This window comes from Monodon monoceros, unplaced genomic scaffold, assembly GCF_005190385.1.
Source record: "Monodon monoceros isolate NGI ecotype Baffin Bay Population unplaced genomic scaffold, NGI_Narwhal_1 Super_Scaffold_13, whole genome shotgun sequence".
NCBI classification, from domain to species: Eukaryota; Metazoa; Chordata; class Mammalia; order Artiodactyla; family Monodontidae; genus Monodon; species Monodon monoceros.
The window spans coordinates 48,973,958-48,998,404 of record NW_021703769.1 but is presented as its reverse complement, the minus strand read 5'-3'; the positions used below and the strand labels follow the sequence as shown (position 1 = coordinate 48,998,404).

Here is a 24,447-nt window from a genome sequence, read left to right as displayed (position 1 = left end):
GTGGCCTGAGTACCGGGTTCTCCCTTGTACTGTGGCCTACGCACAGGGTCTCCTGCATGCTGTGGTGGGTGGATATTCTCACCGAGGCCACCAGAGCTCCTGAATCGTCATCACCTTAGCAGTTGGGACATCGTCCCTCCCACGTCTTCCTTGGCGTCTAAGTCAGGTTATGCTCATATGCTTTGTGAATTTGCCCTTTTCTAAAGCCTCACAGGTGCATTACTATGGTGATGCTCAGAGTCTAAAAACTGGGTTTTAAAGAAACACAGGAGGAACTGATTTTATAAAAAGGAAAGAGTGGGATTTCCCTGGTGGCGCAGTGATTAAGAATCCGCCTGCCAATGCAGGGGGACACGGGTTCGAGCCCTGGTCCAGGAAGATCCCACATGCCACAGAGCAACTAAGCCCGTGCACCACAGCTACTGAGCCTGCGCTCTAGAGCCCGCAAGCCACAGCTACTGAGCCCACGTGCCACAACTACTGAAGCCCACGCACCTAGAGCCTGTTCTCCGCAACAAGAGAAGCCGCTACAATGAGAAGCCCGCGCACCACAATGAAGAGTAGCCCCTGCTCGCCACAACTAGAGAAAGCCCGCTCGCAGCAACAAAGGCCCAACACAGCCAAAAATAAATAATTTATTTTTAAAGCGTTTCTTTTTCCCTGTGTTTGCTACTTTTAGTCCTCAGAAGCCCTAAACATGTCTTTCCTGGACTTTGTTCAGATTTTCCCTTTCATGTCGCTTCAGGCATCACATGAGGTCCGTCACTCCCGCAGGTCCATCCGGAGGTGGCTCACATTCCTCTCTGTCTCCTCGGCAGGGCCTGATCAAGATCCGGGGGGACCAGTGCTGGCGGGACCTCACCTGCATGGACTTCCACTACGAGGTGAGCGGCGCGGCTGTGCGGCGATGTGGGGGCACAGGTGCAGGCTGGGATTGTTTCCCTGTGAATCACCCCGAGGGTGTTTGGCGGCGTGGTGTCAGCTCATCCACATTTGCCCCGCGTGCCTGTCACTACCTGTTTTCCTCACGTGGGGCCCTGCGTTCCTGCTGGGTCTGGGGCGCCACCTGTCAAGCAGGATGTCTTCCTCGTTTCCTTCCCCGGGGCAGCGGGCAGCAGTCTCCTCCCTCCTGGGATCCCACTTGGGCTCCTGGAGAGGCCCTGCGGGAAGGAGGGCCCCTTGCAGACACTTCTCTCCTGCCTGTGTCCTGAACCCACCGGGAGCCGGAGCGAGGAGGCCAACGCTGCACCCTGACAACTGCCTCAGCCGCCCCGTCAATCAGCACCAGGGAGCCCTGCCCCTTGCCTGCCTCATCCACTTGCCTGTGTCGGCCACTTCTGGGTCAAGGGTGGAGGTCTGGGGACTCAGCCCAGCAGAAATCCCAGGAGGGACAAAACAAGGGCCAAAGGTCTCATGGGCAGGAGACCCCACCCATCCCTGGCCACTGGGGTCCCAACCCACTGGTGCCTGGCTCTCCCGCCTGGGCGTCTCCAGGACTGGGGGTCGGTGGGGGGGCAGGGGGACGAACAGGAGAGCCTTCAGGAGTGCTTCAGCTCTGAGTCTGCGTTCCCTGCTGGCTGCCAGCCAGGCCCTCTCAGCCCCAGGGGAGCGAAGAAGGTCCCCTGGTGGGTGGGGAACCTCAGCTGGTCTGTGAAGGGGTGGGAACAGAGAAGGAAGGTCTAGCTGGCTCGCCTCCCACCTGGAACGGCTGGTGGGCATGCAGTGGATGCAGTGGGCACACATCCCGCCTGCCTCTGGGGAGCGGGCAGTGCAGGGGATCCCAGGCTCCCCTTTCCCTCTGTCTGGTGGGTGTAACCTGTGTTGATGAGAGGCAACGTCGGGGGCGGGCGGGGGTGGCTCCCCTTGAGGCCTCGCTCCCCCCAGCTGCCTGTGGCTGTGGGTAACGTGGGGCCTTCAGCCCTGAAGAGCGTGCAGGGTCACATGTCCCTCTGCTGCCCGAGGCTGGGCCGCCTCCTGAGCTGGGTCCTGAGATGTGGCAGAGGGGCTGCTCCTGTGCTCAGTCACTGTTCCCAGTGCTGCCCACGGTGTGGCCCGTGCACAGCACGCACCTGTCCAGGGGCCACGGCGCCTTCTGGCAGCCTCGCTCTCACGTGCACACATCCACATACACTCGCATACACATGCATGTACACACCGTATCCAGGAAACGCTCTGTTGTTTAAAAAAGCTGAAACATTTGGAACTGATTTGATGCTGCCTTTTTGTGTTGTTAGTGAAATTGCTGCTAACCACCAGAATATCTCCAGTTTTAGGACCATGGTGGTTTCATTCCACTCAGGCGTTAACCGTCATGTGGTGAATCTGGCGTCAGGAAACGCAGGCCTTTGAGCAGAAAGGGCCCCAACAGTTCTGCTCCCCCAACCCCGTGTCTCCCCAGGGTCCTGCCCACACTGAGCCCCCCACCCCCCAGCCCTGCACACCCTTCCCCAAAGGGGCTGCCTCTCTGTGTCTGATCCGCCCTCCACGTTTACAAGGTGGGAACCTCTGCAGCCAAGACAGAGTGAGAAAACAGTTAAACGCAGTTTTATGAGCCAGGCCAGCAGGGATGCGGGGCAGGGAGACAGCAATGCCCAGACCGGGTTTCTAACACCCGTCTCCACCTAGAGGGACCAGGCTCCTGGAGAAGCGGCTGCCCCCAGGCTGGAGCAGGAAGGGGCTCAGGTGACCCTGAGCATCTTTAGAGCCGGATAACAGGGAGACACTCAGGGTGGTTACAGCCCAGCGAGTACGACAGCCCACGTGTCCACACCTACGTGGGTGCGAGTGGAAAGGAGCGACCCTGTCCTCACAGCAGACGCGGCGCCCTTCACGGACTCACTCTCCACAGACGGCAGAGGCACAGTTAGCCTTATGGTGGGTGCTGCGGGTCCACCGGGTCTGGGGCTGCCGCGCCCTGGTGTCCCACCCCAGCCAGCTCAGCATGGAGGGCCACCTGCACACAGTACCCATCACCGATGCTGGATGTCCACACCGGGGCCACCCCAACCCCACACAGTGTCAGCACAGCTGGCCTTTTGAGCATGGACGGCCACATGAGCGGGGAGGACAGGGCCTGTGGTTGGAGGCGCAGGGCCCATCAGCTGGGCCCTAGGCGGCCAGCACCACGGCTGAGTCAACACGTGGGCCTCGGGGACCTGCTGTGCCCTCCCACCCCGCACACGTGTGGAGGCTGTTCCCAGGAACACACACGTGGGGCCAGGACCCGCTCCCCCAGCCTCCACTGTCCTCCAAGAGGAAATCCACCATGTGTGAGCGTCCCACGGTCCTGCCTCTGCACCTGTGCCCCGTCCCCTCGTGGGGGGCTTGCCGGTGCCCATGCTGCTCAGGGCTCTGACCACAGACTCTTCCCCAGCATCTGAGGTCCTGCGTTACCAGGGCCCTCAGGGTCCCCTTGAAGGGGTCAGTGTCAGAATTACAGGAAGCCAGGCGAATAGAGAAGGTCGGGACCCACGGCCCCCCACCATTGCCCATTCTGGTGACGTGTGAGCTGCTGGAGGGTGGGCCACGCCGCTGGTCTTCCCCGCACCTCTCCCGGCCAGGGCGGCCCCATGCACCCCCCTTCCCCAAAAGGCCACCAGCGGGCACCACAGAGCAGGGCCAGGGAGGGCAGGTCCCCACCTCCAGGCGCAGCTCATGGGCCTCCTTTCATCTCACAGACGCAGCCGGTGCCCAACCCCGTGGCCTACTTCTTGCACCACTCCCCATGGTGGTTCCACCGCTTCGAGACCCTCAGCAACCACTTCCTGGAGCTCGTGGTGCCCTTCTTCGTCTTCCTCGGACGGCAGATGTGCATCCTCCATGGGGCCCTACAGATCCTGTTCCAGGTGAGCAGCCGCTTGTCAGTTCCCAAGGAAAACCTGAAATTTTCACGTCCTGTTCACCTCGTTTATGGAGGTTTGACCTACAGCGTATTCGTTGCTCTGCTAGTTTTGCCTCCATCTTTCTGTTCCTCGGTGTCCGGGGGCCCGTGTGCTGTGCCGCCCCAGATGATGGGTGCGGCAGCAGCAGAAGTGGGGCATCCCACACCTGGGGGAGCCACCTGTGGCTTGCTTGGTTGGTCGTTTATTGTGGCCATATCTACCAAGTTCTCTTGTTTCTTCTTTACTAGGAAGTTCTATGGGTTTTGTTTGGGGTATTTTTAGTCATGAATGGGTGTTGAAGTTTAGCAAATGGTTTTTTCTCCACCAGTTGTGAGAAGATCACTTTTTTGCCCTTAATTTGTTAGCGTGAATTACATTACCACTGCTAAAATGGAACCAATTTTACCTTGCTAGGATAAATCAACTCAGTCGTGCTGTGTATATTGTAACATGTTAATGGGTGTAATTCGGTACCATTTCGTTTGGGTTTTTCGTGTTGTCAGTGAGTGAAGTTTGTGGTTTTCCATCCACACTGGCCTTGTCTGATTCTGCTCCAGGTTTTACTCTCACCCTCGTAGACAAGACAGGGTTGGTTCTCCTACATCACTGCCTGGCCCAGGGGGAGGGGGGGTGGTCTTTGTGGCCACTGACAACCCTTTTGTGGCTGCCAGACAGGCAGGGTCTCTGTTTTTTTCTGGAGGCAGTTGTGTTTTGTTTTGTTTAATATTTATTTATTTGTTTATTTTGGCTGTACCAGGTCTTAGTTGCAGCATGCGGGATCTTTTAGTTGTGGCATGCAGGCTTCTAAGTCGTGGCATGCGGACTTCTTAGTTGTGGCTTGTGGACTCTTAGTTGTGGCATGCGGACTCTTAATTGTGGCACGCGGACTTCTTAGTTGCGGCTTGCAGACTCTTAGTTGCGGCTTGTGGACTCTTAGTTGTGGCTTGCGGACTTAGTTGCGGCATGCATGCAGGATCTAGTTCCCCGACCAGGGATCGAACCTGGGCCCCATGCATTGGGAGTGCAGAGTCTTACCCACTGGACCACCAGAGAAGTCCCTGGAGGCAATTTTAATGGCAGACATTTTCCTGGGAATTTGTCCATTTCATCAGTTTTCAAATGTGTTGGCCAAGGATCAAGTCATAGTAATCTCCTGTTTTGCAGAGTCTGGATTTGTGTCCTGTTCTTCGGTGTTGCCTCTGTGACAGCACGGAGCAGGATTCTTTTTCCAAAGAGGCTCATGCTCTTTAAGTATCACGTATCTCAGCTGGTACATTTGCATTTTATTTCCACATCTTTGTGTATTCTTTTTGCCCTTTTTAAAAAGCTTTCTTTTGAGGTTTTTCTCGTTCCATTATTCCCCCTTTCCTAATTAGCAAGTTATACACTCTGTTTCTTTCAGGCAAGTACACAGTTAACTAACTGAAAGTCTAAATTTAATCCCCGTCCTTGCCGCCCCTATGGCCCTGTGGCCTCGAAATGCTTTGATTGTCTCCCCCTACCTGCTCACCTGCTTTTTTTCTTTTGCGGTACGCGGGCCTCACTGTTGTGGCCTCTCCCGTTGCGGAGCACAGGCTCTGGACGCGCAGGCTCAGCGGCCATGGCTCACGGGCCCAGCCGCTCCATGGCATGTGGGATCTTCCTGGACCGGGGCACGAACCCGTGTCTCCTGCAACGGCAGGCGGACTCTCAACCACTGCGCCACCAGGGAAGCCCTGCTCACCTGCTTTTGCCGCCAGTATTTTAAGTTGTATTTTGTTTTGTTTTTAATTAATAGATTTTTAAAGAACAATTTTAGATTCACAGAAAAACTGAGCAGAGAGAGTATAGAGTTCCCATATCCACCCACCCCCACAGTTTCCCCATCAGGAACATCTTGCATTAGTTCGTGTGATACATATCACAACTAAGGAACCAATATTGATACTTTATTGTTAACTAAAGTCCACAGCTTACACTGGGGTTCACTCTTGGTGTTGTGCATTCTATGGGTTTGGACAAATGTAAAATGACATGTATCCATCATAATATCATACAGATTCATTTCACTACTCTAAAAATCCTCTGTGCTCCCTGGATTCATCCTTTTCCCGCCCCTAACCCCTGGCAACCACTGATCCTTTCACTGTCTCCATAGTTTTGCCTTTTCCAGAACGTCATATAGTTGGAATCATCCAGGATATAGCCTTTTCAGACTGGCTTTTTTCCTTAGTAATATGCATTTGAGGTTCCTCGTGTCGTTCCGTGGGTTGAGAGCGCGTTTTTTATTGCTGAATGATATTCCACTGTCTGGATGCACCACAGTTTATCCGTAAACTATCCGGACTTGGCTGGAGGACAAAATCCTGGCTGGTGGGTGACCCTTGCTCCCAACAGTCTCCAGTGAGGGACACCCCCAGGAGGCCAGGAGTGCTCTGCACTGTCCCTTCCCTGTGCATACTTCAGCCCAGTGGCTCCATCATCCTGAGCTGCAGGAGGAGGCTCCAAAACAGAGGCTCAAGCATCCTTGTGAGTGTCCACCAGCATGGACACTGCCTCATGCTGGACCTTCCTCCGTTGTCAAAGGATGCCCAGCCATAGGCTCCCACCTTGCTCTGCTGATGGAGAACATGGGTCCAGTCCCCAAGGCAACTTGGAGGACCTGCCTGGCACACAGTCTCAGCAGGAATCTGGGTCTGCTTCGGCTGTGTGGTCACCACGGTGACCAAGAATCACTCTCAAGGCTGCAGTGTGTTAATTAGTTGCTGCTTCAGCCACTTTTACAAGCCTGGGACCACTGGGACCCTTTCAGGGCTGTAAACTCTACTGAGCCTATAGGGACCCTCCAGACATCCCTCAGGCTGTACTGACCACCTACCACTTTCTGTCCAAATAATCTGAAGCCCACCTTTGGCAAGCAGTGAAGAAAAGCAAATTGTCATATCACTTAAAAAACACATTTGAAGGAAGTTTGATTTACTAGTGCAGGTGAAAGGGTTCAGCTCCTTGAAAAGAGGATTTGGGAAGATACTTACATTGACCTTTGACCCAGCAGCGTCGAAATGTTCTTGTTTATTCACTTGGCATGAGTCTTGTGGTGCTTCAGGATGAGGACCCGCTAACTGGACCCAGCCCAGCTGAGTCTGTGTCCCAGCCTGGGGCACCAGCGCCTCCGCCATGGGGGACTGTGCAGACCGGGGGCGGGTGGGGGGGACTCAGGTATAGACGGCTCCCAGCAGCTCAGGCCACATGACTGAGTCTCCACCTGATTCTGGGTCTGGTGCCCGGGTGGACAGCGGTGGCACAGGGACACTGGGCGGGGTATGGCCAGAACAGGACCTTGAAAGGCCTTGCTGCCAACCTGCAGCCCTGGACGTTATTCCCAAAGGCAGGCCATGCACTCGCCTTCTGTCCCCCAAGGCCTTGGGAGCCTCAGTCCAGGTGTGTCCCGAGCATCATCCTCCCCCACCCACACCATGCCCAGGACAAGGTGGGACATGGCCCAGGGCTGTGGCTCTTCTCTGAGGCCTGGTCTGATGCCCCCCAGGGGCCGGGCCTCAGCTGTCCAGAGCAAAGAAGACAAATGGCCCCCTGGCCCAGCTGCACGTGTCCAGCCTCGCAGGCAGCGTGGGGTGTGCAGGGCAGTCTCATGGGGGCGCATGGCCCTCTGCAGGCCACAGCGCTGGCCACCCCTGGACTTGAACGTTGCTCCCGTCTCCGCGCCCGCGATCCCGAGGGTCCCTGGTTCTGTTTGTTTCCGTTCGTTCCCCGGGAGAGGGTTGAGGATGTGAGCACACACGCACCTCCTCCCACGCTCAGTTTGCACAGCTGTTCCGGAAGGTTCTGCAAGGCCTCCAGAGACAGCCTGTTGTCTACTTGGAGAGGCGCACCACCCCCGCCTCAGACCCCCACTCTAATGCCAAAGAGAGATGCTGGAGGGGCAGTGCTCGGCTTCCACTGTGGGCCAGGCTGGACCTCCCATCCTGGCGTGGAGCGGGCACTCACCAGGCTAGTGGCTCCTAGTCAGTGCAAAGACGCATCTCAGATCCCAGACTCTCCTCCCCAACCTCCCACCATGTCCTGCTCTTTCTAATCTCTGTAACGTCGGCCACAGACCAGGGGACATCACTGTGGGGACATCACTACGGCTTTGGGCGCAGAGAGCTGCCCCCACCGGCCCCTGAGTGACCCACCTGGAGCTGGGGTCACAGCATAACTGTCCCGGGGCTCCTGGCTGCAGAACATCATCTGCGAGCACACATGTCCTCTGCTAGGCCCTGGGACCCCAGAGCCCAACAGGGGAGTCCCAGACACCCGGCCCCTTCCTTCAGGGGCGTCTCCTGGGCCCGGGGTCCCACTTCCCAGCTCGTCTTCCCACCCGGCCCCCACCATGGGGTCACAGCCAGTGTGTGCCAGACAAGGGCACGAAGACGGCATTATGAATCCTCAGGCCTCCTGCTGCTTTATTAGAAACAGGGTTCCATCTCCAAAACTGCTCTGGTGAACCCTAGTCTCTGAGTCAGAGCCCCCTAGCTGGTCTCGGGGTGGAGTGACTGGGGAGGGGTGTCTTTGGGCCCCAATGGACCAGGGTGGTGGAGGGAAGCCGGGCATCACTCAGAGGTCATAAGGACCCCACGGCCACTTGGTGGCCTTTAGACAAAGGCTCCTGAGTTCTCACCGGGATAGAGAATCCTGTTGTACCAGAACATTCCGGGTCATGGCGTGTGGACCAGGCATCAGGGGCTTCAGCCCCATCCCAACGTGAGCTCTTCCTGCCACATGCAGGGGGTCAGGGCCGCTCGCGTGGCCGTGCCAGGAGGATGCGTCCTCAGCTCGAAAGTGGGGGAGCCCGAGCCAGGAGCTAGAGAACAGTGCCAAGGGCATCCTGGCTAGACGCTGACCCGCAGTGGGGGCAGCTCGTGAGCCTGGCCCTCCTGTAGCTGTTTGGAGAAATGATTTTCCCTGGGGCTGCTCCTGCACCTGAATCTGCAGCCAGGGCTGAAGGTCACTGGGGTCACTGGGCAGAAGGCTGAGGCCGCACCAGCACAGCCTCCTCAGGAAGCAGAACTCAAAGCCCCCGCCCGCCAAAGTCACTGTGCCAAGTGGACAGCATCGCACCCGACCTCAGAAGGTTGACTCAGGCTGTGCCGTGTCCTCGCTCACGTGGCCCCAGGGCTACAGGGTGATGGTCTCTCTCCGGTGCTCACACACGGGGGGGCGGGTGCTGCTTTTTCCAGTTTTCCTTTACAGAGGTGGGGACGCTGCCCTCTCAGGAAGGCACAGGTCCCTGAGCTGACTGCGCAGCCCTGACAGTGCCGAGCCGCTGGGCTCCTCCCCTGGGGCTCTTCCTCGGCCCCCAGTGGCCCCATCAGGTCTGCCGCCCCATTCGCTGTGGGTGGGTAGGCGGGATTGTGGTCCACCAGGGGTGGCCTGGGCATCTGTCCCTCCAGGAGGGCTTGGACTACAGCCAGCAGGACGACAGGGTCCCAAACCAATGCCAGGGGAAGCCTGTGCAGCATCACTGCCGTGGGAGCCATGCTGGCCGAGGCCTTGCACCCGCACCCCTGGGGTGTGGCCCTCACGGGTCCAGAGGCACCAAGAGTCCCCCCAATGGCACTCATTTTGAATGGAAAATAACTATGGTTTGGAACAGAAACAAGGGAAGGAAAGGACCCCCATGGGTCCCTGCTGGTCACATGTGGGGTCTTCCCTCCACAAGAGCGTGTGCCCAGCCACAACCACGTATTCTCACTCACTGTTAAATCTTTGCAGCCATCATTCCAACAATTGCAACCACGACGTGTGACTTTTCATTTCAACAGCTGGTTGTCTGTGTTTAACAATCGCCCACGGGCTTACAGTTTCCAGCCCCCTGCCCTCCTGTGTGTGCAACCCGGTCATTTTTCTTCTGCCTGAGGGATGTTTCATTTGGTTTTCTAACATTTCTTAGCAGAGGCTGCTGGTGGATGTCTTCCCTTCAGCTGTCCATGGTCTCTGCCCGCAGCGTCTCTGCTGGGGAGTCTGCGGGACCCTTAGCCCCACTCCTCTGTCTGCGACTTTTCCCCTCTGACTGCTTCTACGATTTTTCCCTTTTTCACAGTTTTTCAACAATTTGGTTTGATGTGCCTTAGGTGTGGCTTTCTTTGAGTTTATCCTCTTTGAGATTTCTTAGGCTTCTGTGACCTGTGCGTTTATAGTTCTCTTCAATGAGAATTTTCTTCATGTTGTGTCTGCCCCCTTCCCTTCCTGGGGCTTAAATCACACGTCTGTCAGGCCAGTGGGTGCTGTCCCCTAGGCCCTGAGGGGCTGCGCAGGCTCTGCTCAGCTTTGCTTCTCCTTGTGCTTCACTTTGCAAAGTTCCTGTTGTTCTGGGCTCATATTCACTGACTTTTTCCTTTACAGTGTCAGTTTTGTCAAAATCCTATCCAGTAAATTATCTGTTTTGTATTCAGTAAGTCCCCTACATACGAACAAGTTCCGTTTTAGGAGCACGTTCATAAGTCCAATTTGTAAGTCCAACAAAGTTAGCCTAGGTACCCAACTACCACAATCGGCTATATAGTACTGTACTCTAATAGGTTTATAATACTTTTCACACAAATAATACTTAAAAAACAAACACAAAAAATAAAACAATTTTAATCTTACGGTACCTTGAAAAGTACAGTAGTCCAGTACAACAGCTGGCACACAGGGGCTGGCATCGAGTGAACAGGCAAGAAGAGTTACTGACTGGAGGAGGGAGAGGGGGTGGGAGATGGTAGAGCTGAAGGATCATCAGCAATAGGAGACGAGGGCAAGCTGCAGTTTCACTCTCGCCTGACGTTGATGGCACAGGTTCTGGTTCCTGGCTGGATTCAATTCTATCTACCCTCTTGAAAAAACGATCCAGTGATGTCTGGGTAGTAGCTCTTTTTTTCTCATCATAGGTGACATGGTAGCACTGGATTGCATTCTGAACGGCTGCTGCAACCTTCATATACCATTCTACATTCAGGTCCTGTGCCTCAAAAACTAACAGTGCCTCCTCAAATAAAGAAAATCCCCTTGCCATTTTCTGCATCGTCCGTGAATCTCTTCGGTTCTTCAGTTACTTCTTCTTCCTCTTGTCTCTCTTCATCCTTTCTTGGCGCTTGGTGCTTCTTAGCAGTACCAGCTACATCAACACTTTTACGCTTGCTTCCAGACATCCTGGGCTTGAAATAAAGCTACTGTAATACTGTACTCTCTACAGCACTGTACAGTACACAGAAGCACACCACCTGTAGAGGATGCACGCACATGACAGTGTATGCCAGACACGTGAACTAACTTATGTGATTGGACTTGTGAATACATGTTCACATCTTTGAAAGTTCACAACTTGAACGTTCATATGTAGGGGACTGACTGTATTACCTTTTTTTTTTTTTTTTTAGCTGCGTTGGGTCTTCGTTGCTGCACGCGGGCTTTCTCTAGTTACAGTGAGCAGGGGCCATTCTTTGTTGCGGTGCACGGGCTTCTCATTGCAGTGGCTACTCGTTGCGAAGCATGGGCTCTACAGGCACGGGCTTCAGTAGTTGCAGCACATGGGCTCAGTAGTTGAGGCATATGAGCCCTAGAGTGCGCAGGCTCCAGTAGTTGTGGCTCTTGGGCTCTAAGAGTGCAGGCTCAGTAGTTGTGGCACACAGACTTAGTTGCTCCATGGCATGTGGGATCTTCCCAGACCCTGGATCGAACCTGTATCCCAGGCATTGGCAGGTGGATTCTTAACCACTGCACCACCAGGGAAGTCCCCGTATTACCTTTTAAACTCTCAAATTATCATCTGGTTATTCTTTGGCATTTTCATATTTCTCTTATGACTATGTTTTCTTTTAAACCCCTTAATTTTTGTTTTTTTTTTTGTTTTGCGGTATGCGGGCCTCTCACTGTTGTGGCCTCTCCCGTTGCGGAGCACAGGCTCCAGACGCGCAGGCTCAGCGGCCATGGCTCACGGGCCCAGCCGCTCTGCGGCATGTGGGATCTTCCCGGACCGGGGCACGAACCCGTGTCTCCTGCATCGGCAGGCGGACTCTCACCACTGCGCCACCAGGGAAGCCCTAAACCCCTTAATTTTTGACAGTAGCTGTTTTCACATTCTTATCTACTGGCTTCAGGCCATCTCTGGTTTCTGACTCTGCTCCCAGCCTGTTTTGTCTCTGCTAGTGCCTTGCAGGCTACTAACTACCAACTTGGAGTCTGTTAACTTTTGATTGGGTGCTGGACACTGGTGTTGATTCTCTCCTGACAGCAGCTAATTGACTTGCAAATCAGTTTCAGAGCCTCCTGGGCAAGTCTGAATGTGCCTTCCCTGTAGGGCCAGCCTAGTTCCGCAGGACAGGGCCTCGGCCTGGCTCTCCACGTCTCTCCACACGGGTTCGCAGGACTGGAAGGTCCTCTAGACCCACATGAGCTCAGTGATGGCAATAGCCTTGGTCGTGTGCTTCCCTTGTCCTCACGGAGTCTCCACCCTGCGAGCTCAGCAGCCGCGGGGACCCAGGCAGGACCCACAGCTCCTGGCTGCTGCGTCCATGTGGCATGTGGCAAGCCAGCCCCTCGAGCTCCCCCGGCTTCAGGCTCTGCCCCCTGCCCTGCCCTCCCTCAGTGCCCAGGCCTGCATCTCAGACAGTCGCTTTGAGGGTCCAGCACCGCTACCTCCCTTTTGGCCTGAAGCAGGAGTCGCTGGTGGAGTTTTAGCCTTGAAGTCAACATGAGGCCACTGAGCGATGAGGCAGGACGGACGTGGACCTGGGTTCCAAGGGGTAGCCCTGCTTCTCCAGGGTAAAGGAGGCGGCCGTGGGGGCAGCTTGGGCCTTGGGAAACTCAGCTCAGTGGAGCAAGAGGAAGTGCACGCCTGGGAGGGGGAGACGCAGGAGGAAATGGACGGCTGGCAGGTTGTCCTTGGGCCTCGTCCTCAGTCAGGGCAGTGGGTCCTAGCGTGACACCGGGCCTTGTGCTCAGCTCTCAGTTGGGGCCAGGCCCAGCAGCTGCATTCTGGTCGTCCTTTATGTTCCCACTGCTGCCCGCCTACTTCTCTTGTTCATGGAGGTGAGTGGTGACTACTTCAAGGGTCCCACCTCCTTGGGCCACCTTCCTCACTTTTCTTTCCTTTTCTTCTCATTGTTTATATTTTTCAGTCTAAATGCTTATACTGTTTCACTTATGATTCATCCTTGGAAACGAGAAATGGCCAGAATATGTGTGGGCCCAGGTCCTGCTCCGGTAACTGGTCCTGCACCCCTCATCCCCCGAGGCCCAGGCCTCCTTCCGCCTCGAGAGTGCCGAGTCTATTTTTACATCATTCTCATCCGGGAAAGTCAATTGTGTAGCCGTTGACTCTGCTGAATCTGTAGTTTCCCTCAAAGGTTCTCCCATTTCTGCACCACATTCTGGAAGGATTTCTCAAATTAATCTTCTAAATCACTAATTCAGACTTCAGCATCATTCATTCTGCTTTTCACCTGTTAGGGTTTTAACGTTGTGCGTGTTACACGTGAGGGTGTAGACGAATAGATGCCGTTTACTGATCGCGGTCCTTCAAATTAGCAGTGTCTTGTCTGGGTTTCTCTGGACGCCTCTGGGGTCTCGGGAGCCCCGAGTGGCCACAAAGCGAGGCTGTGCCTCAGCGAGGGTGTAGGCTGCACCAGCTACACCTGGAGAGGTTGGTGAGTAGGCCGTCTGGGGTGAACTCGGGCAGGTAGGCCCCCCAGGAAGCCCGCGGCTGCCCTGCTTTGCAGCGTTATGGTGGCCATGTTTCCCAGCAGTTTGAGTGTCAGTGGAGAGGTGGGTGCTGATGGCTTGGGCTGGTGGCTGCAGAGGACACAGCTGCCCATCAGTTGCCTGCCAGGTTTGAGTGTGGACCAGCCCTGAGGGGCGGTGTGATGGGCGAACAAGGCGGGCTGTTCCCCGCATGCCTTCCCAAGGGCCGTGGGACATAGGCAGGAGCCCCCAGGCCAGGTGCGGAGGTGTCTTCTAGCTGGAGGCTGCCACGCGCCGGGTGCTTCTCCCAGCTTTGGCCGCCGTCTCATCCGAGAATTAGGCAGTAGAGGGCTCGTCACCCATGTGGCCCCGACAGCTGCACCAGGATGGCAGGCCCTCGGGGAAGCGGCCTGTTCTCACCCTTGATCACCACTCCTGGTGGCCTTAGCTGCACAGCTGAGCCATGGAGAAAAGGGGACCCCCATGCAGCTGACCATCCCACCCCAAAGCAAAACGCATTTGTTAGGAGGTGTCAGGAGGGGCACAGGGACCGTTCCCCTTAAGCCCCTTGCTGACGCAGTGGAGGAGCTAGTGGAGCATCTGAGGTCTTGCTGGTCTGGGAGATGAGAATTGAAGGTCGGGCCCCCCCAGTGCTGTCCACGGGGAAGCTGGGCCCAGGCCACGGGACCCCCGCTGTCCCCCGCAGTGGAAGAGGGCCTGGCGGCACCACAAACCCAGACTGTCGGGAGCCAGCAGTTTTCAGGAAACTCCAGGGCGAAGCCCAGTCGGCCCGAAGCAGCTCGAGACCAGAGGCCCAGGGACCCCGACGGGCCAGGCAGGGCTGCAGGAGAGACCACCAGCCCAGGGCGGGCACATTTTGGGCACAGGGCTTTGTTAACATCCTAGACAGTGAAGAATAAGAAATAGTTTGGGCCTCAGAACCAGGAAAACTCGTTTTCCAAATTAATCCAGGAAGAGCTGTGAATCCACACCATCTCCTGCCACACACTGTAAGACCCTATCGTGATCCATAAAACTGACCTATTGAAAGCCTAGCTCTTCTCTCTCCAGACCCTTTTGAGGCCGGCATCTGTGACCTCACGTTCTCCCCAGTCACTAGGATCAAGACCCAGCTTTAATTACAAATCAGAAATTGAGGAGCTGGGTGTCAGCTGAGTCTCATCCGGCTGTGGGGCCCCTGGCCTGGGTCTTTGGTCTCACCTCCTTCCTCGATGCCCCCACGTGGCTCCGACCCGTCGGCTCCTGTGCAGGGAGGCCCGCAGGGCCCCAGCAGATGCGCGTGAGTGACCTGGACAGGGACATGGCCGTTCTGCTACTCAGGGGCTGTCTGCTCATTCAGGTCTTATTTTTTGCAGAAATGTGTCCATTTGGTTGGACAATTGAAAATCTCCTTATTTCTCTTGTCACTGTGGCGACTGTACCATTTTCATTGTGGGTTTATTTGCTGGTGGTGCTGGTCCCCATTTCCTTCTACTTTGCTGACCTGTGGCTCCTAGTGTCTTGTTTCCCCTTTTCTGAGGCACGTGCTTGAGGCAGTTTGTCTCCCTTTAGACACGTCCGCCGTGGACCCGTGTGCTCTCACCTCCCAGCACCTAACACCCCGGTCATCCCAGAGGCCCTGGTCCCTCCCAAGTCTTACCCTCCCCGCTCCCCAGCCAGGGGCAGAGCCTGGACCAGAGCAGAGCCGGCTGGTGTGAACCTTACATCACACCTTTCATAAAAAACTAATTCGAAATGGATCCGAGACCTAAACATAATAGCCAGACCTGTAAAACTTTTAGAAGATCTTTACATCTTTGAAGGAGGAAAAGATTTCTTAGATGGGACACAAAAAGCAGAATTGTAAAGTTTTTTTAAATTGATAACTTGGACTTCCTAAAAACGTAAACTTCGCCTCTTTGAAAACTGTGTAATGAAAAGGCCGCAGCTGGCCGTCATACATCTGATGGAGGACTGGCTCCGGGTTCTGCTAGGACTTCCAGCTTAGGGAGGCATGGGGGTGTCCTGGGCTGTGCCCCAGAAGCCCTCGGCTCTGCCTCTTTGCCCTCCCCAGCCTCCAGCCTACCCTCCCACTGTGGTCACCTGGAATCTCCTCACCCGCGTTTGTGCAGCCCACAGGAAGCTCTGCGTGCAGCTGGCACTGGGGTCCCTGGGGCTCCACAATCAGAGGCGTCTGCCTGGGGGGCTGCTCTGTTCCACCTTTGCTCTAGGAGAGCCTGGCACCTGGTAGGGAGGGTGGGATGTGAACCCTGCAGCCTCTCCTCCCCTCAACTGAAGACCACCCACTCCCTATTCCTGCCCGCATCCTTGACAACAGGGTCAAAATCAGGCAGGAAGGTGCCATTTTCAAGTCACTAAAACAACTTACAAGCCTGTCCTAAGCACCCCCCACCCCTGTGAGGGGCATGTACCACAGGTGCCGTGGGGCTGGTCCTGGCCCCGACACCTGGGTGGACCACTGAGCAGCCAGCTGGAGTCCTGGGGCTACCCAGGGCCTGTTGATTAACAGTCACGGTGACAGTTGCCACAAACACAAACTTGTCACCTCCCAGTTGTGTAACTTCAGTGGCCTCCAAGCAGGGTCAGAGGCCGGAATCACAGTGTTGACAGGTGGGGTCCTCCCCAGAGGCACTGGGTAGCGTCCGCCTCTGAGATCATTTAGGATGTAGACATTGTGGGGTTGGTCTGAGGGAGGCGGGGCAAGTGGCCTGTCGGGGGGCTTGGGGCCTGGGCCTCCGGGGGTCAGCACAGGCTGCTGGGAAGGATGGGACCCCCAGCCCCCATGCCTCTGGTGTGGACTCCATGCATCACCATGGAGCACATGAAATGCAGTGGCTGGAGGGATCTCTCCCCCCCGCAGATGGTCCTCATCATCAGTGGGAATCTGAGCTTCCTGAACTGGCTGACCATCGTGCCCAGCCTCGCCTGCTTCGATGATGCCACTCTGGGCTTCCTGTTTCCCTCGGGGCCCGGCTGCCTCAAGGACCAAGTCCTGAGGATGCAGGAGGAGGAAGCTCGAGGGGCCAGGGCCCCACGGACACACGGTGGGTGACACCTGAAGGCGGATGTGGCTGGGCAGCCCGGGTGGTCTCGAGTTGATGGCACCCAGCCCTGTGCCCACACCAGTGCCCTGGGAGACAGGGCAGCATCTCCATGCCTGGACAGGGTCACTCCTGTCTGCTTGGTATGGACAGTGTGTCCTGGTCCTCAGGAAGGGAGGCCCAGTGACCTCAGCTGGGGGGCCTAAGAGGGAGCTGCTGTGGTGGGGGCAGCAGCACCTCCCTCGGCTTCTGTGGGCCCAAGGGGCCGAACAGAGGCCAGGCCTGGGGGCAGGAGCCCCACCCACTATTCCCCCTCCCGGCAGGCAGCGTGGCACGGCACACAGTCAACCTGGCGCTGGGCGTCCTGGTCGCCTGGCTCAGCGTCCCTGTGGTCCTCAACTTGCTGAGCCCCCGGCAGGTCATGAACAGCTCCTTCAACCCTCTCCGGATCGTCAACACATATGGGGCCTTTGGCAGGTACCTCGGGGCCACCATGAGCCCAGGGGGGAGACGTGAGGGTGAGGCCAGCCCCGACCTGCAGCCCCCCAGCCTTGCCCTGGTCTGCTCAGGTCAGGGGTTGGGGTCAGGGTGGGGAGGTGCAGCCCTGACTGGTCTCCCCCCCACCCAGCATAACCAAGGAACGCACGGAGGTCATCCTGCAGGGCACCGCCAGCCCCAATGCCAGCGCGCCAGACGCCAAGTGGGAGGACTACGAGTTCAAGTGCAAGCCCGGTGACCTGAAGCGGCGGCCATGCCTCATCTCCCCGTACCACCACCGCCTGGACTGGCTTATGTGGTTCGCTGCCTTCCAGGTGAGGCCCTCGGTGGGGAGGCCCCGCCGACACGGCGAGGCCCGGGAATCCTGTGCTGGGGCACAGCCCGTGGGGAACCTTCCCAGGCTCCTGGCACGGCCCTTGCACGAGGATCTGTGGGTGCCCAGGACTGGGCCTCACAGCCGGCTTCTCAGAGCTCTTCCACCAGAGGGGCCGAGGCATGCGTGGCCAACGCTGGGGCAGCCAGTGTCCACAGAGGCTGCAGCACTGTTGCCATCCCTTCTTGCCCAGGAAGATAGCCTCCGGCGGGCTCGGTCACTTGCCCGAAATCCCTGGCCCGGCAGGTGACAAAGCTGACAGGTGAACTGGGAACAGCCCCGCTCCATCCAGGTCCCTGCGGACAGCACAGTGGCGGCGGCGCCCAGGAGAGCAAGCAGGACCGGGGGCCCTGCAAGAACAGGAACGAGGTGGTCCCAAACCAAGGAACTGCAGCATAGGCCCCCAGGGCAGCGCCCCCTCAAGAGAGGCTGGCCGCCAGCCACACTGGAATCAGGTGCCCCCAGGACAACAGACTGAAGGCCGGGTGACCGTCAAGAGGGAGGGGGTGGAAAGCACACATCCACGGGGCTCTCCAAGGGCCCGGTGGCAGTGCAGGCACCCAGCTATCTGCGCCCTGTCCTCTTCTCACCCCCAGACCTACGAGCACAACGAGTGGATCATCCACCTGGCAGGCAAGCTCCTGGCCAATGACGCCCAGGCCCTATCCCTGCTGGCCCTTAACCCCTTCGCAGGCAGGGCACCGCCCAGGTAAGATTCCCCTCCCAGACAGGAACACACACCCCACCCCACCCCTGCCAACTGCAGCTGCCTTTCAGGGCTTCTCCCCAAATGCAGGGGTCTGCTCCGGGGGCTGGGCCCACCTGCTGAAAGGATGCAGGGCTTGGCCCGATTGGCTCTGAGCACTCGGCCCTCCCGGTTCCAGAGCCCCGCCATCATCTGGTCAGGGGCCTGGTTGTGCCAGGGGCTCCTTGGGGCTCTCTGGCTTCCCCTGGGTGGCCTCTCCCTCTGAGGACTCCAGGCCTGTCTTGGGGGCGGAGGCTGACTGTGCTGCCCTTGCTCTGCAGGTGGGTCCGGGGAGAGCACTACAGGTACAAGTTCAGCCGCCCTGGGGGCACACACGCCGCTGAGGGCAAGTGGTGGATCCGGAAGAGGCTCGGCCCCTACTTCCCCCCGCTCAGCTTTCAGGACCTGAAGGGTTACTTCAGGTCACGGGAGTGGCCGTACCCCAAACCCGAATAGAGGTGGCCCAGGGCTTGTGCCCCAAGAAATAAAGTGGGAAGACCGCGGGCTGGCTGCTCTGAGTGGGGTCTCCACAAGGACATCCAGGGAAGCTGACCCGGAGAGGAGGGGCTGCCAGGGTGGTCGTCTGTGCTTTCCTATCTCCCCACAGTCAGTCCCTGTGGTTCCCAAGTCTCTTCACTTTGGGTTCGTCAGAGGAATCCCCAGAAAGCCCCCAGCCCCGCTCCACCCAGATCGCGCCCCTTGTCACCAGGCACCCCCCCTGCCCAGACACCAGCATCCCGATGTTGCACCCAGCTCTGGTCTGTCCCAGGACCACCTGCCCATGCGGCCAAGAAGAAAGCCTGCCTCTCCTCTCTGCTCCCCCAAGCGGGTCCCCACCACGTCCAGGAGGGTCTTGCACGAGGAAGTAGTCAGGGCTCCCTCTCAGAACCCACATGCGCCCACATATGCTCTTCTCCACAGTGACCAGCACCCGAAGGTGTGGACAGAGGGCCTCTGTCCTCCTTGGGTGGGCCACCCCCACCAGCCCTGAGTGAGGCGCCTCCTCCCCTCCTTTGTGACCACGTTGCCCAGTCTCACACCTGGAGCCTCCTGCTCCCTGACCTAGGGTGGGAGGACGGGACAGCAGGGTGGTCAGCCCCAGCCTGGGCGCTGGGGTCCCCAGGGCAGCGATTCTGAGGCCCAGTCACTGCAGGTTGAACTGGATTAATGGTGTGTTGCTTGGCAACCCTACTGGGCTGTGGCCCAGAACCTCTACAGCCTGATGTCAGCAGTGAGTGGACACCCACCTGCCCCCCACCATCCGGGGCGCCTGCCGCGCTGTGGAGGGTCCCAGCGGGAATGAGGTGGTTCAGGCTAGGAGGCCAGGCTGAGGTGGGCACAAGTGTGGATCTGTGTGGAGGCCTCCCGCCTGCCTGGGGGCCTGGCCGGCCCAGGTGCCAACAAGAGAGGCTGTGTTCCTGCTCGCAGGCAAACAGGCGCCCTGTGTCTATCGCAGGACAGACAGGGCCTCAGACAAGGAGCCTGGAGCCAGCGAGTCTGCCTGCAGCAGCCGCGTAAAACTACCACCAGCCTGCTGGAATGGGCAGCCCTTACCGGGGGGCTGTCCTTGGGACCCTGGCAATGGGTAGGAGCACCAGGGGTGCCCCTGTGGGGCCCGGGGTGGGTAGGGGGCCTGAGGAGATGCTGTGTCTTGGCTCGGGGTGGCCCTGCAGCCCCAGAACCACAGGTGGCCTCCCTGCCAGGAGCCATGGTGGGTGCCTGCTCTGCCAGCCCTTCCCACCACACTCTGGGCTCGCAGCCACCCAGGGCTCAGGCAGGGGAGGCCCCCAGCACTCCTTGGTGTGGGCTCCTCTCTGAGCCTTGGTCCAGCTGTGCCCCCCAAGGCTCCTGGGACAGCCCCCCAGACATACACAGGAGGCTGTGCTTAGACCTGTGGGCTGGGTGGGGCCGGGGCTGGAGCCGGTGGCAGGAGTGACACAGGAAGCCCTGAGCCCATCCGGGGGGCGGTGGGGGGGGTGGCAGGAACTAAGAGGCCCCACCCCTCCTGGGACAGGGCAGCATCCTCTCACCCCGGGGGACGTCCCAGGTGATCCCTGGTCAGGGTGGGCACATGGCCCTCTAACAAACCAAAGACTCTGCCAGACCTGCACACCCCTCCAGAGGCTCTGGTCCCCCAGGGCCCACCCATCTGCCAGAAAGGGTGCCAGCCCCACCTTCAGAGCCTGTCCTGAGACCACACCCTCCCATCAAGGACAGCCAGACTGCACCTCTCCTCCACTCAGAGCCCTCCCAGGGCCCCTACCTCACTGAGCATGAACCTGGGGTCCCTGCCTATCACCTCCGCCCACTCCCCTGCATCCTCTCCATCCCGCATGCCCACCAGCCGTGTTGGGCCCCAGGGCCTTTGCACTGGTAGCTCGTGGTGCTCACCTCTCCCAGGGCCTCCTCTCCTGCCTCTGCTGGACTCCAGGCTGCTCCTGGTCACACACGGGTTGGCGGGGGGCTCCTCCTGGCCCCCCAGTGCTGGATACACTGTTGACCTGGTGAAAGAGAAAGGCCCAGTCACTTAACGTCTGCTCCACCTGATGCTGCCTCAGTCCAGCTTCAGGACAGTCAGCTGTTTCGGGGACAGGGGGCGGGGGGGGGGTGGCGCAAGTGCAGGGCAGGGACACAAGGTGGGGCCTTGGCTCGCCCCTCCTGGCACCTGTGTCCCCATGAATCATCCACCTGGCAGCAGGGGATGCTTGCAGGTGAGGGTCCACCTTATTCAACAAGAGGCTCAGATGCATGTTGGAAACTGAATTTCACCTTCTAAAACCAGGAGTCAGCCTGAGGCTCCTGGGGAGGTGGCAGCAGAAGTCTTCTCAGACCACAGGAGGGGCGGCCTGCTTGCAGAAGGGGCTGCCCTGGAGAGGGGTGAGCAGGGCATGACCAGGGCACCCTGACTTCCAGAGGGACTGGGAATTTCAGATCTGTTCTTCCCACCTGCTCTCTTGAGCCGACGCCCCCTGGAAACCACTGCCTGACAAGCTGGCCCTCGCTGAGACCCCCACCCAATCTGAGGGTGTCTCCCCCTGCAGAGCACTCTGCCCCATGGCTCTCACATCTGAATGGGGTCTGTCCGGTGCTGGCAGCAACACCCAGGCCCAGCCGGGACCCCATAGGCTGCAGAGTGTGCCCAGCCCCCCACCCCCCACCCCCAGCTCTCCAACTGGAGGGCGCTGTGCTCAGCCCTCTTGCTCCAGGATGGGACGTGGGACTCAGGACTCCAGTCACAGGGCAGTGGCTGAGCTCAGGTGATCCACTGAACCTGGCTGTCGGCCCATCCAAAGCTGTGGGCTCAGCAAGTGGCCTGTCTCAGGGAGGACCCACTGTCTCCCTCTTGCTCCAGGACAGGGCGAGGGGTTCGGGTGCAGGCCCCGTCCCCACGAGGAGGGTGTGTACCAGCCTCCCTCTGTCAGAGGGCCTCTGGGCATCTTCCCCTTCACCAAGAGGTTTTCACTCAGAGGTGATCAGTGCATCTTGGGTGCCTGCTGAGGCCAAGCCCACCCTCTGTGCAGCCTAGTTCAGATCAGAGCCCTCCCATGGGGCGTCCCTGGTCAGGGTTCACAAGCCCTCCTCTCCCTGGGCTTCTGCATCTGCACGGGCATGGCCTGACACTTTGCGCTCTTAGGCCACCAGCTCTGCAGGGACAGGGTCAGCAAACTCCCAGCCTGGTGGCTTTGTGGGAGCAGGAAGATCTCCACATCAATGCGTGTTGAGTTCAAGCATGTTACCAGTTATTAGAACGGGCCCGTGAAGACGCAGAAAACCTGAGCTGTCGTGGAGCGCTTCGCTGCCTTCCTCCATTGTCCCCAGCGTCCCCCACCACCTCTGGGCCCCACCGTGGAGTGAGGCTTCTCCCTCCTGATGTTCATCCAGGGCTTCTCTCTTGTCTCCTCGTCATTCTCACAGCTCCAGCTTTGGCTTCTTCAGTCAACTGTCCTCTTCCACTTAATGTTTCACATACATACGTTGTTATTTCCTTCCACCTTTTTCAGGTTTGCCTTCCGTCGTCTCCTCGAGTTGCAGACTTTATTTCTTTCTGTCCCTCCTTCTGATTTCTAGGAAACACAGCTAAGGACCCCACACACACAAGTGGCTGCACCCACAGGCTCTGTTGACCACTGTGGGCTTTGTGAATTCTAGAGACTGTGATGTCCTCTTAACACATCAAATAATAGAGGTGGGGATTTAAATGTTCAAACGAATGGATTTGGGAGGCAGTCTTTTACCTTGGATTTTATCACCGTGTTTGCCACTCCCAGCACCCCTCACCCCCCCATGCCTCCAGCACCCTGGATTAATGCCCCTTTCACAAGTGAACAAATTCTGGTAGAAAGGATACCTCCAATTCTGAGACAGCTACTTGCATCCCTCTGCTGAGGGGTTCCCTAGTTCAGTTAGCATCATGACAACCTGTCCCCTGGATCCATCCCTGCCCTGTATCCCACAGCCTGAGGATACCATGGACCTTTGTCCCCAGGGATTCAGTTCCAAAGCCACTGGGTAAGGTGGAACTCACATGTCAGCAAACTGACCTTTAAAGCTCCTAAAGTAATCAGCAAAATTGACAGAACTGTAGCTTGACTGACAAAAAGAAGATACAAATAACTAAAATCAAAGTTAAGTGGGGACATTACTACCAACATTACAGACATAAAAAGGATTACAAGAGAACAGTATGAACAACTGTAGCCAACAAATCAGGTAACCTAGACAGTGGACAAATTTCTAAAGACACACAAAATGCTAGAAGTGACTCAGGAAGAAATAGGAAATTTGAAGAGATCTATAGCAAGTAAGGAGATTGAATCAGTAATCAAAACCTCCAGCAGAGAAAATTACTGCATCAGATGGCTTTGTTACTGAATTCTCCCAAGAATTAAAGAAAAATTAACACCAATCCTTCCAAAACTTTTTCCAAAGAATTAGAAAAGGAGGTAGGACTTCCCTGGTGGTGCAGTAGTTAAGAATCCACCTGCCAATGCAGGGGACACAGGTTTGAGCCCTGGTCCAGGAAGATCCACATGCCTCAGAGCAACTAAGCTTATGTGCCACAACTACTGAGCCTGCGCTTCAGAGCCCAGAAGCCACAACTACTGAAGCCCATGCTCCGCAACAAGAGAAGCCACCGCAACGAGAAGCCCATGCACTGCAGCAAAAGATAGACCCCGCTCGCCGCAACTAGAGAAAGCCCAGGCACAGCAACGAAGACCCAACACCACCAAAATTTAATTAATTAATTAATTTTAAAAGAGGCGGGAACACTTCCTAACATCCTGTAGAGGCCAGTATGACCCCGGTAACAAGGCCAGACAAAGACACCAGTATCCTTCGTGAATAGAGATACAAAAATGCTCAACAAAATACTAGCAAAACAAACCTATCAGCATATTAAGAGGATTATATGCCATGACCAAGTGGTATTTATCCTAGGAATGCCAGAGTGGTTCAACATAAGAAAATTAATCAAAGTAATACACCACATTAACAGAATACAGGGGCAGAAAGAAAAACATGATCATCTCAACTGATGCAGAAAAATCATTTGAAAAAAATCCAACACACTTTCATGATACAAACCACTCAGGGGCTTCCCTGGTGGCGCAGTGGTTGAGGGTCCGCCTGCCGATGCAGGGGACACAGGTTCGTGCCCCGGTCCGGGAAGATCCCACATGCCGCGAAGCAGCTGGGCCCATGAGCCATGGCCACTGAGCCTGCGCATCCGGAGCCTATGCTCCGCAACGGGAGAGGCCACAACAGTGAGAGGCCCGCGTACTGCAAGAAAAAAAAAAAAAAAGAAAACTAGGAATAGAAGGGAACTTCCTCAACGTAATAAAAGGCATGTATGAAAACTCCACAGCTAATATCATACTCAATGGTGAAAGACTGAAAACTTTCCCTCTATGACCAAGACCAAGACAAGGATGCCCCTTTTCACCACTATTCAACACTGTACTGGAGGTCTAGCCAGAGCAATTAGTCAAGAAAAATAATTAAAAGGCTTTGAATTGGAGAGGAAGAAGTAAAACTATATTAACAGATGATATAATCCTATAATATAGAAAATTCCAGCAATCCACAAAAATATTATGGGAGCTAATAAACTAATTCAGCAAAGTTGCAGGGTATAAGATCAACACACAAAAATCAGATGTGTTTCTATACCTGCAATGAACAGTCTGA

General features: G+C 56.7%; 1 protein-coding gene across 8 annotated transcripts in view; it reads left to right on the top strand.

The window, feature by feature from the left end:
* Window positions 1-20,669, top strand: part of LMF1 (lipase maturation factor 1) — a 90,972-nt gene extending 70,303 nt beyond the window's left edge. For 2 of the 8 annotated variants that reach the window (XM_029220293.1, XM_029220297.1), the window contains exons 4-10: window positions 775-884; window positions 3,678-3,845; window positions 16,462-16,645; window positions 16,966-17,119; window positions 17,271-17,454; window positions 18,110-18,222; window positions 18,540-20,669. In XM_029220293.1, coding sequence (XP_029076126.1) covers window positions 775-884; window positions 3,678-3,845; window positions 16,462-16,645; window positions 16,966-17,119; window positions 17,271-17,454; window positions 18,110-18,222; window positions 18,540-18,714 — 1,088 coding nt within the window. In that variant the 3' untranslated portion in view covers window positions 18,715-20,669. Of the gene's footprint in view, window positions 1-745; window positions 2,873-3,677; window positions 3,846-16,461; window positions 16,646-16,965; window positions 17,120-17,270; window positions 17,455-18,109; window positions 18,223-18,539 lie in introns of those variants that run through there. The other 6 variants (XM_029220300.1, XM_029220299.1, XM_029220298.1 and 3 more) reach the window with 5 other exon arrangements.
* The last annotated feature ends 3,778 nt before the right edge of the window (window positions 20,670-24,447 follow it).